The 18886-nt window shown below is 44.2% G+C and overlaps 1 protein-coding gene across 1 annotated transcript in view; it reads left to right on the top strand.

Annotated features, from left to right (window-relative positions):
* IFITM10 (interferon induced transmembrane protein 10) overlaps positions 1 to 16420 on the top strand; it is a 30103-nt gene extending 13683 nt beyond the window's left edge. The window contains exons 2-3 of the mRNA XM_053688923.1: positions 10723 to 11074; positions 15983 to 16420. Of these exons, the coding sequence (XP_053544898.1) occupies positions 10814 to 11074; positions 15983 to 16132 (411 nt within the window). The 5' untranslated portion in view covers positions 10723 to 10813 and the 3' untranslated portion in view covers positions 16133 to 16420. The remainder of the gene's footprint in view (positions 1 to 10722; positions 11075 to 15982) is intronic.
* The last annotated feature ends 2466 nt before the right edge of the window (positions 16421 to 18886 follow it).

Raw genomic sequence — 18886 nt, 5'->3', positions numbered from 1 at the left:
CACACAACCAACCCCCCAAATAAAACCATAACTAAAAAAAATTAAGCTCCCCATTGCCCTGAAAAGGGCCTTTGGATGGGTATTTAGCTCTATTGCAGCCCAAAGCCCTAACCTAAAAAAATAAACCCACCCAATACACCCTTAAAAAGTCCTAACACTAACCCCCGAAGATTCACTTACCGGGAGAAGTCTTCATCCAAGTGGCAAGATGTCCTCAACGAAGTCGGCAGAAGTGGTCCTCCAGACGGGCAGAATTCTTCATCCAGACGGCATCTTCTATCTTCATCCATCCGGCGCAGAGGGGCTCCATCTTCAAGACATCCAGCGGTCTCTTTAAGTGACGTCATCCAAGATGACGTCCCTTAGATTCCGATTGGCTGATAGAATTCTATCAGCCAATCGGAATTAAGGTAGAAAAAATCCTATTGTATATTGTAGCTATCTTAGGGTTTATTTTATAGGTAAGTATTTAGTTTTAAATAGGAATAATTTAGGTAATGATATTAATTTTATTTAGATTTATTTTAATTATATTTAAATTAGGGGGTGTTAGGGTTAAGGGTTAGACTTAGATTTAGGGGTTAATACATTTAATATAGTGGCGGCGACATTGGGGGCGGCAGATTAGCGGTTAATAAGTGTAGGTAGGTTGCAGCAACATTGGGAGCGGGAGATTAGGGGTTAATAAAAATAATGTAGGTGTCAGCGATGTTGGGGGCAGCAGATTAGGGGTTAATAAGTATAATGTAGATGGTGGCGTAGTCCGGAGCAGCAGATTAGGGGTAAATAAGTATAATGTAGGTGTCGGCGATGTCGGGGGCGGCAGATTAGGGGTTAATAAGTGTAAGATTAGGGGTGTTTAGACTCGGGTATCATGTTAGGGTGTTAGGTGTAAACATAAAATGTGTTTCCCCATAGGAATCAATGGGGCTGCGTTACTGAGTTTTAAGCTGCTTTTTGGCAGGTGTTAGACTTTTTCTCAGCCGGCTCTACCCATTGATGTCTATGAAGAAATCGCTCGACCAGCTCACCGCTGACTTAAGCAGCGCTGGTATTGGAGTGCAGTATGGAGCTCAATTTTGCTCTACGCTCACTTCTTGCCTTTTAACGCCGGGTTTGTAAAAACCTGTAATACCAGCGCTGAAGGTAATTGAGCGGTGAGAAAAAACTGCAAGGTAGCACCGCACAGCTCATAATGCAAGACTCGTAATCTAGCCGTTAGTTTGGTAACCTCTGCTGAGAAATCTTGAAAGATTAACAGTTTATTGTCTTGGAATATGAGGGATGCTTTTAGTGATCTGTAGGCTCTGAGGAAAGACAGTTTCTCCTGGTAATTCAGGCATTTAAAAATTACTTGACGGGAGTTATTGGATGGTGTATGCAGGCCTCTCTCTGGACTCATCCTGTGGGCTCTTTTAATGTCTAAAAGCAGTCTATCAGTATTCATGTCAAGGTGCCTTGGAAGAGTTAGCGCTGTGAACTCCAGAAGATCTTTGTACTGTAAGGTTTCAGGTACCCCAACCACTCTGATGTTGTTACGTCGACTTCTGTTCTCCAGGTCCTCCACTTTTTCCTGAAGGTACAGGTTCTGCCATAATAAATGGCTGATGGAATTGGATGCAGAAATTTGCCTGTCTTCGACATCTGAAATCCTCTGTTCCGATTTTGTTAGCCTAGTTGAGAATTGCCGTATTTTAGTAGTGAGAGTATCCATACCTGCTTGCAGGGACTACATCTTTGGGAGGAAAATTTTTTTCAATTCCTGTGGGAGAGGGGCAGACTCGCTTGTTGCAGGGTTATCCTGTTGGAGGGTGTTTTTAGCAAGCGTATCTGGTACATGGCATAGCTTTTTGTCAGCATGTTTGCCTTTGGAACCCATTCTTTCTTCTAGGGATGAGGTAAGTGACTTAAAGTATTTGTTCACCTTCATACAGGCTGTTGGCCTTGTGTCAGTGACGAGGCCCTGAGGAAGTGCTTTGTGGAATAAAAGCAGTTCAGGCTTGCTGCTGGATGTGAAAAAAACTTTTATATTTTATCCCAGGGGTTCCCCTTTTTTTGACAGAAGACTTTTGAAAGATTGTGTTTTTTGTATTCTGAGAGCACTCAAAGTGTGTACAAAGTTCTTGCTATGATTCCTGATACTAGTGCAGTGCACTATGAATCTTAAGCCTTTTCTTCTCTTTAGATTTGTTGGCTAGAGGGCTTAGTAGTTGGATGGGCGCATAGGAGGCTTTAAATATAGTCTGAAACAGGGGGATCCATTGCTCTAGAATAGTCACCACTTCAAAAGTGGAATCAGTTGCCAAACTGTGGAAAAAGTTATCTCTTTTTTTATTGCTGTTGTAATTTGACCCATTTTATTTAAACATACTGCTTTCCTTTTTTCTTTCCTGCTGTGGGGCGAATTGGTGAGGAGTGCTGGGGGCTGCGGTAGTAGAAGAGCCTTAGGGGTTGAGAGCCCAGGTGTATGTGTAGTGTGACCCCTTCACCAGACTGTACATTACCCCTTCCACGCAGTATGAAGGCTCCGACTTAAGTCCTGGTGAGCTCCAAGTGGGTAGGAACAGCGTCTGTGGTGCGGCCTGTTGCAGTCTATGGCTGTTTAGGAAGCATGGCCTTTGTTCAGGAAGGTGCTGGTTGTTTTGCACTATTTCAGCCACTCCGAAGGGCTTCTAGATGTTGCTATGTGTGCTAAGCTAGTAAAGGGACACTAAACATCATATGAGTACAAGGCATTGTCTGTTGTGTCTCTTGCTGTAGAATAAAATAGCAACCAAGTCTCAACATTTTTATTACAAATTAACATCTCATTTGCTGCACTTGATTGTTTGTTTTTTTAAAGCCAAATTTCATCCACCATATTATTTGGAGGAGCCAATCAAGTGCACGATGCAGGGCCTCTCACGTAGCATGCTTTGGTTGAGGCTGGTTTTTGTAGGATGGCCGATTACGGTCTGTGACCGTTCGAAGGACCTGGCCTTTGGTGGCATGATGGCGCCGGCTGTTTCACGCCGTTTCTGTTCGTCCACTTCATGGGGGCAAGGGCGCGGTGTAAGGCCCTTCATGAGTGTGTTACGGCTGTTTCAGGTGCCCGGCAGTATTCTGGGTGCATGTCCAGCAAGGAAGGGTAGCGTGGGTTGATTAGCGGCAGCAGGAAAGTTTTGAAGCTGTTTTTATGGAGCTCTTTCTCCCTGCTGCCGTCCGGATGCTCCGCCCACCGGAAGTCCGATACCCTGTATACTATGTACTGTAAACTAGTGATGCAGTGTAATACCCTGTATACCTTTATAGGCACTGGGTGCACTGTAAACTACTGATGCAGTGTAATACCCTGTATACCTTTATAGGCTCTTGGTGTACTGTAAGCTACTGATGCAGTGTGATAACGTGTGTACTGTAAGATACTGATGCAGTGTGATACCCTGTATACCTTTATAGGCAATGTGTGTACTGTAGGATACTGATGCAGTGTGATACCCTGTATACCTTTAGAGACACTGGTGTACTGTAAGATACTGATGCAGTGTGATACCCTGTATACCTTTAGAGGCACTGGGTGTACTGTAAGATACTGATGCAGTGTGATACCCTGTATATATTTATAGGCACTGGGTGTACTGTAAGCTACTGATGCAGAGTGATACAATACCCTGTATACCTTATAGGCAATGTGTGTACTGTAGGATACTGATGCAGTGTGATACCCTGTATACCTTTAGAGACACTGGTGTACTGTAAGATACTGATGCAGTGTGATACCCTGTATACCTTTAGAGGCACTGGGTGTACTGTAAGATACTGATGCAGTGTGATACCCTGTATATATTTATAGGCACTGGGTGTACTGTAAGCTACTGATGCAGAGTGATACAATACCCTGTATACCTTATAGGCAATGTGTGTACTGTAAGTCAGATACTGATGCAGTGTGATACCCTGTATACCTTTAGAGGCTCTGGGTGTACTGCAAGATACTGATGCAGAGTGATACAATACCCTGTATACCTTTATAGGCACTGGGTGTACTGTAAGCTAATGGTACCGTGTAATGGCTCATATATCTTTAGAGGCACTGGATGTAAGCTACAGACATACAGAGTCAGTATAAGTACCTTTCAGCTTCCTCTTTCCTATATAAGCCCTTTTACACTCCACCTTACACCCCTCTCACCAACCACACTAGCCATAACAATGGTTAATAAATGTGTGGATGGGAGTTTTTATGGTTTAGGTTTGTTTTGGATGGGGGTGTTTCTTTTAGGTGGTGTATTACTTGAGTCTTCCCCTATTTGGTTGTCCTAACGACTTGGGCATGGGGCCTGTGCGTAGGGCGGTATTTATTGCCATAAGGGGAAGCAGCATACATGGGTTCTACGACAAGAGTGTTAGGGCACTAGGGGGTCTAGCAGATAGTTTATTGTAATGAATGGGGCTGGTGCAGTAAAAGTTAATTGCACATGAAGCATCATGTTGAGAGTATTATTAATTGTGTTTTTATGACTTGTGGTGCGGTTAGAGTTAATGGGTTTTAAGGGATCTGGCATGGTGCAGGTGCATAACTGAAAATCAATAAATGTTATTTGTGAAGAGGTAATTGGTTGAGGCACTTGTGACGGACACCAGCTACCCCGAATGGGTATCTCTGCCAAGAGGGTCCCTCCTGTCCCTGGAACTTAGAGCTATAGAGCGGAGAGAAGTGATTATAGCCAGAGCCCACCCAAATAACCAGACAGAACCAGTATTCAGGTGGAATAAGAACATTCTTTTATTGTGAAACACACACACTTATATACACACAGCTCATCTTGATAAGGGTCTTATCTGACCCCCAGATCTCTCGCCATTCCCGTCCCTCCAGACAGACTGGTACCCCCCATAATGTCCATAGTCCCATAGAGTCCCAGTGGTACAGAGAAGGTTATTCCGGGGTGATCCCGGGGGAACAGTGGCACTTCCAGGGTGTCGTTAGAAAGCCCTCAGTCCCCAGATGCCACAGTTCAAAAAGTGACATGATCAGTTACTGGGGGCCGGAGCGAAGGTAGATAAAACGTACACCGGGAAAACCAGGGGAAAGTAGGGGTTGTAGGGGGGTTCCGAAACCACAAGTTCCCAAGGGAGCTCCCTTCCAGCAATCTTCCCACCTCTTGCCCTCCCTAGGGGGTACCAATCCCCAAAAGAACTAAGCTCTGGAGCAAAGGGCCACTGGAGTGACCTGGGGTATAGGTTAGCGGGTGTCTGGGGTGATGCGGCCGACCGGTAGTTCCAGGAACCCGGCCAGCCGGAGAGGGGATAGGCGGTCAGAGATCAGCTCTTCCGTGAGGATGTACAAACCACAAAACAAGTAAAAGGAATGAGCCAGGTAGTGGGGGGGGGGTGGGGTTAGCCTTGGCAGCCTGGTATCTGTGACAGTGCTCCTCCCTGAAAAATCTGGCAGGCCCGGCTAGATCCACATATGAGTCGGCCTGGGGCTGTCTGGGAAGCTATTCCAATTCGGTTTGCCGGGGAAGCCCATCAGCATTTCCATTGCTCTTTCCCGGCTGGTATTGGATAGCTTCTTAAGAGCCCATACCGGTGCCAAGCACTCCTTTTCCACCGCCACGTAGCCTACTTCTCTGGGCAATAGCTTCCTGCTGATGTAGGCTATGGGGTGCTCATGGCCCTCCTCATCCACTGACTTAGTATTGCTCCCAACCCAAACATGGAGGCATCTGTATGGACACAAAATCGTTTGGACGGGTTAGGAGTGGCCAGGATAGAAGCAGAGTTAGAGTGGTCTTAAGGTTTTGGAAAGCTGTTTCACACTCCGGTGACCACAGGACTTGTTTGGGTAACTGTTTGTGAGTCAGGTCGGTCAGGGGTTTGGCCAGGGTGCTATATTTAGGGACGAACTTCCGGTAGTACCCTGCAATCCCTAGAAAAGCTTGGACCTGGGTCTTGGTCGTGGGGGTTGGCCAGTTGGCGACTGCCTCAATCTTGGCCGGCTCCAGCTGCTGCATCCCTCAGCCTACCCGGTGCCCAAGATATTGGACCTCAGAGCAATCTGGCTTGAGTGTCAGACCTGCATCCTTGATGCAGTCCAGAACGGTACCCAAATGGACCAGGTGGTACTCCCAGGTATTGCTATAGATCAATATGTCGTCCAGGTATGTGCAGGCATAATCCTGGAGGCCCTCAAGGAGGCAGTCTACCATTCTTTGGAAGGTCGCCGGAGCATTCTTCATCCCAAACGGCATAACCTTAAACTGGTATAGGCCGAATGGGGTGATGAAGGCTGACTTCGGAATAGATTCCAGCTCCAGAGGGTTTTGCCAGTACCCCTTGCAAAGGTCTAGGGTGGTCAGGAAGTTGCCACGGGTGATACGGTTGAGGAGGTCATCCACTCTGGGCATGGGGTAGGCATCAGTCTTGGTTCTGTCATTGAGCCTACAATAGTCTACACAGAACTGGGTGGTTCCGTCCCGCTTGGAGACCAGGACCACTGGGGATGCCCAGGGTCTGTTGGACGGCTCAATAAAGCCTATGACCAGCATTTCCCTGAGCTCGCTGTGCATACTTTCCCTAACTGATTCTGGGACCTGTTATGCCGGCTGCCGGAGGGGTGCCTGCCCCTGGGTCTCCACTCGGTGCACCAATACCGTGGTGTACCCAGGGTTGGTGTAGAACATGTCTTGTCGGCCCTCCCAGATCTGCCTGACCTGTTCCTTCTGCTCAGTCGCTACCCTCTCTTCTAGCTTTATGTCCTTTACACCTGTGGGCATCCTACTCCACCTAGGTAGCTCCGGAATGGGGAGCCTCTCTGAGTCTTCCATGGCTGGAGCACATATGGCGGATACCTCCTCCTGCCTCTCCTGGTATGCCTTCAGCATGTTTACACGAAATGTCCGGTGGACCCGTTCATCTTAACATTTGGCTACCAGGTAGGTCGTATCGCAGAGTTGCTCTACCACTCAGTAGGGTCCCTGCCAGGAAGCCTGTAGCTTGTTTGTTTTGACAGGCTTTAGGGCCAGGAACTTTTGTTCTATATCTAAAGTGCGGTTACGGGCATTTCGGTCGTACCACCGCTTTTGGGTGTTCTAAAGGTTCTCTCGTACCCTAGTGATGAGGTCCTTCAGTCAGTCCCTGAACTCCAGGACATACCCCACTACGGAGTGTCCTTCTTCCCCAACTGACCCTTCCCAATGGGCTCCAAGCAAGTCTAGGGGCCCCTCACCCTCCAGCCATACACTAACTCAAAGGGGGAGAACCCAGTGGATTCCTGGGGCACCTCCCTGTAAGGAGGTGTGGCAGGTATCTTTCCCAGTCTTCGTGAGAAGTTGTGAACGTACCAAGCAACTGCTTCAGGGTCCCGTTAAACCTCTCGCATATCCCGCAAATCCTTCATAGCTGCTGGGTGAGCTCAGCAGTGAACTGGTTTTCCTGGTCAGAGATAATCTCCTGGGGGAACCCCACCCAGGCAAATATCCAGAGTAGCGCATCGGCTACTGTATCTGCCCAGATATTAGCCAGGAGAATGGCCTCCGGGTATCGGGTGGCATAGTCTACCACGGTCAGGATATACTTCTTCCTGGAGGGACTGGGGGTGGGGCAAGGGGCCAACAATGTTTACAGCTACCCTGCTGAAGGGTTCATCAATGATAGGGAGGGGGTGTAAGGAGGCCTTGGAGTGGTCTCCCATCTTGCCTACTCTCTGGAAAACATCACAGGTCCTACAGTACTGCCTAACATCCCCTGTGACCCCTGGTAAGAAGAAGGTCTGAGTTAACCGGTAAAGGGTCCTAGTAATCCCTAGATGTCTGGCCAGGGGAATGTTTTGCCTTAAGCGCAGTAGGTCATACCTATACTTCTGGGGAACTACAAGCTAGCGCTTAGGCATCTTCCTGTCTCCCTCCCTCTCAGTAACCTGGTATAAGAGTCCCCGGTCCCACTCAAAATGCTCCCCCCCTAACCCCCCTGGGTCGGTCCCTGCCTGGGCTCGGTAGGAAGCTAACGTGGGGTCCCTCAAGGTCTCCTGGGTGAAGTAAATGGGAGCCACCCAGGAAGTCAGGTCAGCTGTCGGGGTAGGAGTCGGGGAGTAGTGGCTTACCTGGGTCCCCAGATCATGTATTTAGTAGACCGAGCGCTAGTATTCTACAGCCTTAAGCTCACTGGCAAAAGATCGCCAGATCATGTGCAGTGGTCTGACGTCCGGCTTGTTGGCGGGATGTAACTGGGAAGGCATCCGAGGGGTTATCCGCTATAAAGGAGGAGGTGAGGTGCCCCAAATCGTTGCCCAGTAGTACCTCTGCGGGTCAATGGTTCATGACCCTACTTCCATGGCACGGAACCGGCACCCCATTCCAGGTGGATCTGTGCTGTAAAGATCTGAAGCACCTTACCCCCAGCCACATGAACTGTATGGGACTTCCACGTCCTGTCAGAAGGGGTGACCAGGTGTGGCTGGACAAGGGTAATAGTCGCTTCACTGTCCTGCAGTCCCTGGGCCTGCCCGCTGTTGATCTAGATGACCTGGCGGTGGCACAGGCAGTTGTCGCTTGTGGCTGCTGTGACAAAGTTCACCTCATGTAGGACCCCTACTTCTTCTTCTGCCCACTCTGCTTGGTCAGTTGGGCTCTCTGATTCTAAGCAGTGGGCAGTGGCCCTGTAGCCCCCAGTAGGTGCTCTGGCCCATTGATCCACAAGTGGATTCCTTGTTCTCTCCAGCGTGAGGTATTTTGCTCAGAAATGCCCCAACTGATTGCATTCAAAGCACCGGTTCCTGTCGGCCGGGGTAGACTGGGCCTGGAGGAGTGAGGGTGTGCCTGTGGAGCTGGAGGGTATCGGGGGCCTGTCGGTGGGGGAGCCGGAGCTGCATTGGAGCAACCCACTGGGCGGTGCTCGGGTCGAACCTGACGCAGAGCATCCAAAAACTGATCCATTAGAACGTCAGCCTGGTCAACTGTCTCAGGCTTCCGGTCCTTGACCCAGTCTCGCACCTCCAGCGGGAGTGATCCAAGTGTTCAAGGAGGATGAGCTGGGAGGCCTCGGACAGGGTGGTTACTTGGCATCCTGCGAACCAGTAGTCCAAGGAGCGGGTGAATTGGCCAGCCGGAGAGGGGTTAGGAGGTCAGAGATCAGCTCTTCCGTGAGGATGTACAAACCACAAAACAAGCAATAGGAAGAGTCTGGGAGATCACATAAGCCACAAAAGGGCCACATCTGCAGTAAAAAGGAGAGAGCCATGTAGTGTGGGGGGGGGGTAGGCTTGGCAGCCTGGTATCCGTGACAGCACTGTTTAAATTTGCAGAGTATTGCTGTGCTAGTGGAGCGTTTGGTGCACTGTGCGTTAATTGCAATGGGAGCTTGTAGAATATATTTCTTTTGTGCTCAGTGGAGCAAATTATGTTGGGTGTCAGTGAGGATGGTGTTAATTCAACAAGGATCATCAGTGGATTATTAGTCTATTTGTAAAACAGTAGTAAAATATGGGAACCTTCATTTAAACCTCCTGCATATGGCTGATGTTAATGACGTTACATGTTGGGTGTACTGCGATGCATTTAATAGTACTCTGGGAGGTACCCTGTGACCTGATATGTGCTACACTTGTTAGCAGATCGATATTTAGGGATATGATGCTGGGACTTGACAGAAAATAGAATCCTTGAAATGCTGGGTAGAATTATTTTTTAACAGACCAAACACTAAATAAATGCTAAATATATATATATAAGTTCTAAATATATATATAAGTTGTTTAAAAGGACACTGTACTGTATTTTTCCCCTTATATGTTTCCAATGACTTGTTAAACCAGACACAGAGTGTTAAATGTATGGGAAGTAGTTCCATTATGTTAATTTTTATATTGGAAATAGTTGTTTTTGCTTATTGAAACCACAACCCATTGTTCTTGAAAGCATACCTATTCAAAAGGGCTGAGTCTACACGGAGACCAGACTCTGTTATCTAAACATTTTCTATATACACATACTTCTTTTAATTCTCTATATATACACAACGACTTAGCAAAAACAATTGAAAATTAAATGTCTCTGACCTATCTTTCTCACCATACACTTGGAGGTTTATTTCTGTTGCAGCTTAATGCTTACATCTTTTTTATATAAATAATACTACAGTATTCATATTTCAGTATATATGGGGATACAACGGGCAAAATTAGCTTTTTCAAATGACAAAATAAATGTATATGTCATATTTATAAACAAATTATTACACTCTAGCAGGTAAAATGCAACACTAAGAACACATTAAAGGGCATACAATTTTACAGTACACTGTACCTTTAAATACTAAAGAAATAAGTGTAATGCTTTAGACACCATAAAGGAATGGGAGCCAGCATGTTGTCATCTATAAATCCTTTTATTTTATCTCCTCTGCTGAGGCCAGTGAGGGATAGTTATAAACAGGTTACTAGAGTGTTTCACGACCCTTTAAAGGGACATAAAACCCATTGTGATTACATGACTTTTATGTTGTCTTGCAGTAAATTAACATACAAGTCAAATGTGAAAAAAGATTAACCCTGTGTTTGCAGATATCATGTACTAATAGGGAAACTTCCTCTACCACTTGTTATTCTTGTGTTACTTCATATTATCAGATTCTCTCTCTCCCCCCTCTATGTACAGGAGAACTCTCCTGCAATGTATATATTATTTTCATAATTATTTCATATAATGCTACTCTCTTAAACAGTTTTCTCCTCTTCTTTTATAGCCTTACTTGCTCCTTGTGGGCGGGGTCTGGCTCCTTCTGGGTGTGTATCTAAGCCAATCTCAAGTGGAATTGAGACCTCCCTGTCCAGCTCATGGATAACAAAGCATACAAAGGTGAGGGCACATGGCCTCCACCACAGTGTAAACACACTCTTGAAAGAGAAAAGAAAAAAAACAAGCCTCCCGCTGGCCCAGTCTCTGTGACTACAGGAAAGAGTGGGCCTCCTGTCACAGTAATAGAGATTTCTCCTGAGACGACTGAAGTAAACGATTATTACCTTTGGTCCATCTTTAATTTTGTCTACCTGAATTTCTGCTGTCTGGGCTTCATTGCACTGGCCTACTCACTCAAGGTTAGTAACAGATCGTTATATGTGATTGCGTCCCTTACAGATAACAAAGGACATGGAAGTTAAGGTTCTGTTATTAAACTTGTAAACTTGATTAGGTTATTTTTACTTACTGATAAAAGCTTTAGTTTTTCTAGGGCCCGATTCTCTAAAGGTTTCTGGGCTGGTGAGATTCTATATGAACGCTCGCCAGTCCTATTTCCTACTGGAATTCTATAAAGCCACTTTTTACCCTTAAAGCAGGAGGTCTTACTACTGCATTTTCGTATGCTTTCAAGTTCCAAACAGAGAGTGAAGACTGTAAAAATGTTAGCGCATATTGGTAAACTTGACACCTTGTAATATGTAAGTAACCATATGGAAACCCCAAATATATTTAATGAGTGTTTCAGATCAGGTACAAGAAATTACATCCCAGACCCAGTGTATACACAGTGTTCAGACTCTTACCACTTCATTTGCCGGATTCAGATAGGCTCACGCTCATAACCTGTAAGTCCACAATAAAATACCCCAGCAGCCCAAGGATCTGGTATTTGCAGGGTATACACACTGGGGCATATGTATCAAGCTCCGAAAGGAGCTTGATGCCCCGTGTTTTTGGCGAGTCATTAGACTCACCAGAAACAGCAGTTATGAAGCAGCGGTCACAAAGACCGCTGCTCCATAACCTGTCCGCCTGCTCTGAGCAGTTGGACACACATCGCAACAATACAACCCGATTGTGTATGATCGGGTTGATTGACACCCCCCTGCTGGCGGCCTATTGGCTGCGAGTCTGCAGGGGGCGGCATTGCACCAGCAGCTCTTGTGAGCTGCTGGTGCAATGATGAATACAGCGAGCGTATTGCTCGCCGTATTCAGCGAGGTCTGGCGGACCTGATCCACACTGGCGGATCAGGTCCGCCAGACTTTCATAACTAGAGGCCATTGTATCCAACCACAAATTGTAGCGGTGTGCTTACAGATCTGGGGTGGATAGACGATCACACTGTTCAGCCGCTATTGTTTGTAACGGTCACAATTTCAAAGCTGAGATGCTTGGGGCTTCTCCACACAGCCCTTTACTTAAATCGAAATGTAACAAACAGAGCAAAACAGCATACTCAGCCAACAAAGTATCAGGATAGGAGGGAATGGTAAGTAAAAGTCCATTTGGTGAAAAACATTGTTAAAAACATAAAGGACACAGGCGAACAGACCTGCACAGCTAACGCGTTTCCTGCCTCTAGGGCACTTCCTCATAGCCATAGAACAGGTGTCTCTCACGGATATAAATTCCCAGGGGAGGTAATCCTATCCATACTGTGTTGGCTGAGTATGCTGTTTGTTGCATTTTCGTATGGGATGGAGATGACTACATTACAAAAGTGCACAATGAAAATTGTAATTTAAAAATCTTACAAAACGAATAATTGAACCTTTCAAACAAAAACACAGAAAAAAATTGTATTGTTAAGGTGCATCAAAAATCATAACAAAATTTTAATTTTTTTTTATAAAAAACATAAATTTGTATGTAAATTACACAGAAATAAATCTTATTAAATATGCACAGCACAAATCATTATTTAAGTATACTGGATATGCAAAAAACACATACGGCTAGATTACGAGTTTTGCGGTAAGAGGGGTGCGGTGCTAACTTGCACGTTATTGTCACCGCTCACTTACCTACAGCGCTGGTATTATGGGTTTTCATAAACCCAGCGTTAAAAGGCAAGAAGTGAGTGTAGAGTAAAATTGTGCTCCATACCACACTCCAATACCAGCGCTGCTTAAGTCAGCAGTGAGCTGGTTGTACGTGCTCGTGCAGGATTTCCCCATTGACATCAATGGGGAGAGCCGGCTGAACACCTGCAAAAAAGCAGCGTAAAGCTCCGTAACACAGCCCCATTGATTCCTATGGGGAAACACATTTTATGTTTACACCTAACACCCCAACATGAACCCCGAGTCTAAACACCCCTAATCTTACACTTATTAACCCCTAATCTGCCGTCCCCGACATCGCTGACACCTACATTATACTTATTAACCCCTAATCTGCCGCTCCGGACATCGCCGCCACCTGCATTATACTTATTAACCCCTTATCTGCTGCCCCCAACATCGCCGACACCTACATTATATTTATTAACCCCTAATCTCCCGCCCCCAAAGTCGCCGCAACCTACCTACACTTATTAACCCCTAATCTGCCGTCCCCAACGTCACCGCCACTATAATAAACATATTACCCCCTAAACTGCGGCACTCCCGCATCACAAACACTAGTTAAATATTATTAACCCTTAATCTGCCACCCCTAACATCGCCTCCACCTACCTACATTTATTAACCCCTAATATGCCGCCCCCAACGTCGCCGCCACTATAACAAAATTTATTAACCCCTAAACCTAAGTCTAACCCTAACACCCCCTAACTTAAATATAATTAAAATAAATCTAAAGAAAACCTACTATTAATAACTAAATAATCCCTATTTAAAACTAAATACTTACCTGTAAAATAAACCCTAAGCTAGCTACAATATAACTAATAGTTACATTGGCCTCTATTTATGAAAATCTTGCAGACCTGATCCGACAGTCCGGATCAGGTCCGCCAGACCTCGCTGAATACGGTGAGCAATACGCTCGCCGTATTCAGCATTGCACCAGCACCATGGACAGCACTTGTTTATTGGTGCTGTCCAATCACCAAGGACAACCCAAGTTGGGAACCAAAAATAGACCGGCTTCTAAACTTACATTCTTGCTTTTCAAATAAAGATAACAAGAGAATGAAGACAAATTGATAATTGGAGTAAATTAGAAAGTTGCTTAAAATTGCATGCTGTATCTGAATCATGAAAGAAAAAAAATTGGGTTTAGTGTCCCTTTAAAACACTACTTAAAAGGAAAACCTATGCATACAAATTTTAAAGGGACATGAAACCCAAAATCTTTCTTTCATGATTTAGGTAGAACATACAATTTTAAACAACTTTCCAGTTTACTTTTATTATCAAATTTGTTTCATTATCTTGGTATCCTTTGTTGAAGCAGCAGCAATGCATGGTTTCTAACTGAACACATGGCTGAGCCAATGACAATCGGTGTATATATATATATATATATATATATATATATATATATATATGCAGCCACCAATCAGCAGCTAGAACCTAGGTTATTTGTTGCTTCTGAACTTACCTAGATAAACCTTTCAGCAAAGGATAACAAGAGAAGGCTGCAAATTAAATAATAGAAGTAAATTGGAAAGTTCTTTCAGATTGTATGCTCTGTCTAAATCATGAATGCCTAATTATGACTTTACTGTCCCTTTAAAGGGACATAATACTCATATGCTAAATCACTTGAAACTGATGCAGTATAACTGTAAAAAGCTGACAGGAAAATATCACCTGAACATCTCTATGTAAAAAAGGAAGATATTTTACCTCACAATCTCCTCAGCTCAGCAGAGTAAGTTCTGTGTAAAAAGTTATACTTCACCTGCTCCCAGCTGCAGGTAAAAATAAAAAAAAATTAAGAAATGAACAGCAGCCAATCAGCATCAGCAGTGCTGAGGTCATGAACTCTTACTGTGATCTCATGAGATTTGACTTAACTCTCATGAGATTTCATAGTAAGCTTCCTTTACCTGATTGGTGAAATAATATGAGAGTTCAGGAGGCTCATCCCCTAAGCTGTCCTAGGACAGACACACTAAAATGCTGCTTAGAAATCCTTTACAATGGGAGGTGGCTACTGAGGAACTTTTGAGGCAAAATATCTTTCTTTTTCACATAAGAGATGTTCAGGAGATATTTTCTAGTCAGCTTTTTACAGCTATGCTGCATCACTTTCAAGTGTTTAAACATTTGGGTATTATAGCCCTTTAAGGTACAGTGCACTAAAAAAAGCATAATTTAATTTGTATTATGCGTCAAATTCCAGTTTCCCCCTCTGTACTTCGTCCTCTGTTGCAGAGAGCTTTGATAGTTTGTATGGGAGACATCTCGCCACTCGCAGGGACAGACCCTTTTATCTGTATTGAATTCCGTGAGGGCTGCCCCTATAAGTGGCAGCGTGGAAAACCATGTCTAGTGCAGCGAATATTTTAGAATCTGTCCCTTAGTTTGTTGCTTCTTTCTAGGTTTTTGTTTATCTCGCAACAAAACTGGCAATTGTAAGATAATAATGTTGATTTATAAATGCATTAAAGGGACAAAGAATAATGCATTTTATTCTTGCCTTATTGCATGTATAAAGCTGTGTTTAACCCCCTTCAAAGGTTAAATACATAAGTAAATTCAGCTCCAATGCACGGAAACATGCAGAACACATCTGGTGAGCCAATAACAAGAGGCATATATGTGCAGCCACCAATCAACAGTTAGCTCCCAGTAGTGCATTGCAGCTCCTGAGCCTACCTAGTTATGCTGTTCAACAAATGATACCAAAAAACAAATTAAATTTGATAAAAGAAGTCAATTGAAAAGTCTTTTAAAATTGCTGCTCTATCCGATTCATATTTAATTTTGAGTTTCATGTCCCTTTAATCTTAAAGCACAAACTATCAATTGTAGTGAACTCTCACTGCATAGTGTGTGGTGACAAGACCTTTAAAGGACATTCCAGTGTGAAAGTGAATAGTTTATGTTTAAACAAATCATTTCTTTGTACTGTGTGGTTAACTACTGCAAAGGGGTTGAATATAGAGTTGAATGAGGGTGTCTAGGAGAAATTGTAAGGGGTAGTTTTATGGCACAATTATGTTAACCAGTTGTGATAAATATATGAGACAAACATGAGCTACAATTGCTAGAGTTGGGGGGGTCAGAAAACAGTAGATGTGACAATGCCTAGGGCAGCATGTTCGCCACATGTCACTGAATTCTATCTATTCATTTCTTTCATAGGTGCGGGACAAGAAACTGTTAAATGACCTGGTTGGAGCAGTGGAAGATGCAAAGACTGCAAGAGCCTTCAACATAACGAGCTCTGCACTTGCTACTGTCTGTATTATCATATTGCTTCTCTACCTGCGCTCCCCACCTGCTCACTACTAGCATTAAACCTTGTTACCATCTCTTCCCAACAAGTGATCGGTAACCACATGTCGTCAACTGAGAGATAACTGTGCACCGTATACTGACAGATAGCTGTGCACCGTATACTGAGAGACAACTGTGCTTTGTATACTGAGAGACAACTGTGCATCGTATACTGAGAGACAACTGTGCATCGTATACTGACAGATAACTGTGCACCGTATACTGAGAGATAACTGTGCATCATATACTGACAGATAACTGTGCATCGTATACTGACAGATAACTGTGCATCATATACTGACAGATAACTGTGCATCGTATACTGACAGATAACTGTGCATCGTATACTGACAGATAACTGTGCATCATATACTGACAGATAACTGTGCATCATATACTGACAGATAACTGTGCATCATATACTGACAGATAACTGTGCATCATATACTGACAGATAACTGTGCACCGTATACTGAGAGACAACTGTGCATCGTATACTGACAGATAGCTGTGCACCGTATACTGAGAGACAACTGTGCTTCGTATACTGAGAGACAACTGTGCATCGTATACTGACAGATAACTGTGCACCGTATACTGACAGATAACCTATGCACCATATACTGACAGATAGCTGTGCATCGGATACTGAAGGATAACTGTGCACCGTATACTGACAGATAACTGTGCACCGTATACTGAGAGACAACTGTGCATCGTATACTGACAGATAGCTGTGCACCGTATACTGAGAGACAACTGTGCTTCGTATACTGAGAGACAACTGTGCATCGTATACTGACAGATAGCTGTGCACCGTATACTGAGAGACAACTGTGCATCGTATACTGACAGATAGCTGTGCACCGTATACTGAGAGACAACTGTGCTTCGTATACTGAGAGACAACTGTGCATCGTATACTGACAGATAACTGTGCACCGTATACTGACAGATAACCTATGTACAATATACTGACAGATAGCTGTGCATCGGATACTGAAGGATAACTGTGCACCGTATACTGACAGATAACATATGCACCATATACTGACAGATAGCTGTGCATCGGATACTGAGAGACAACTGTGCATCGTATACTGAGAGATAACTGTGCACCGTATACTGACAGATAACTGTGCACCGTATACTGACAGATAACTGTGCATCTTATACTGAGAGACAACTGTGCTTCGTATACTGAGAGACAACTGTGCATCGTATACTGACAGATAACCTGTGCACCATATACTGACAGATAGCTGTGTACCCTATACTGAGAGACAACTGTGCTTCGTATACTGAGAGACAACTGTGCATCGTATACTGACAGATCACTGTGCACCGTATTCTGACAGATAACCTGTGCACCATATACTGACAGATAGCTGTGCATCGTATACTGAGAGACAACTGTGCATCGTATAATGACAGATAACTGCATTGTATACTGACAGATAGCTGTGCACCATATACTGACAGATAGCTGTGCATCGTATACTGACAGATAACTGTGCATCGTATACTGACAGATAACTGTGCATCGGATACTGAGAGACAACTGTGCATCGTATACTGACAGATAACTGTGCATCGTATACTGACAGATAACTGTGCATCGGATACTGAGAGACAACTGTGCATCGGATACCGAGAGACAACTGTGCATCGGATACTGAGAGATAACTGTGCATCGGATACTGAGAGATAACTGTGCACCGTATACTGACAGATAACTGTGCATCATATACTGACAGATAACTGTGCACCGTATACTGACAGATAACTGTGCACCGTATACTGACAGATAACTGTGCACCGTATACTGACAGATAACTGTGCATCATATACTGACAGATAACTGTGCACCGTATACTAACAGATAACTGTGCATCATATACTGACAGATAACTGTGCACCGTATACTGACAGATAACTGTGCATCATATACTGACAGATAACTGTGCATCATATACTGACAGATAACTGTGCATCATATACTGACAGATAACTGTGCATCATATACTGACAGATAGCTGTGCATCATATACTGACAGATAACTGTGCATCGTATACTGACAGATAACTGTGCACCGTATACTGACAGATAACTGTGCATTGTATACTGACAGATAACTGTGCATCGTATACTGACAGATAACTGTGCACCGTATACTGACAGATAACTGTGCATCGTATACTGACAGATAACTGTGCATTGTATACTGACAGATAACTGTGCATCGTATACTGACAGATAACTGTGCATCGTATACTGACAGATAACTGTGCATTGTATACTGACAGATAACAGTGCACCGTATACTGACAGATAACTGTGCATCGTATACTGACAGATAACTGTGCACCATATACTGACAGATAACTGTGCATCGTATACTGACAGATAACTGTGCATCGTATACTGACAGATAACTGTGCATCGTATACTGACAGATAACTGTGCACCGTATACTGACAGATAACTGTGCATCGTATACTGACAGATAACTGTGCATCGTATACTGACAGATAACTGTGCATCGTATACTGACAGATAACTGTGCACCGTATACTGACAGATAACTGTGCACCGTATACTGACAGATAACTGTGCACCGTATACTGACAGATAACTGTGCATCGTATACTGACAGATAACTGTGCATCATATACTGACAGATAACTGTGCACCGTATACTGACAGATAACTGTGCATCATATAATGACAGATAACTGTGCATCGTATACTGACAGATAGCTGTGCAT

This window comes from Bombina bombina, chromosome 7 (assembly GCF_027579735.1).
Source record: "Bombina bombina isolate aBomBom1 chromosome 7, aBomBom1.pri, whole genome shotgun sequence".
NCBI lineage: Eukaryota > Metazoa > Chordata > Amphibia > Anura > Bombinatoridae > Bombina > Bombina bombina.
The sequence above is the reverse complement of the archived record's forward strand: the minus strand, read 5'-3'. Positions and strand labels throughout refer to the sequence as shown.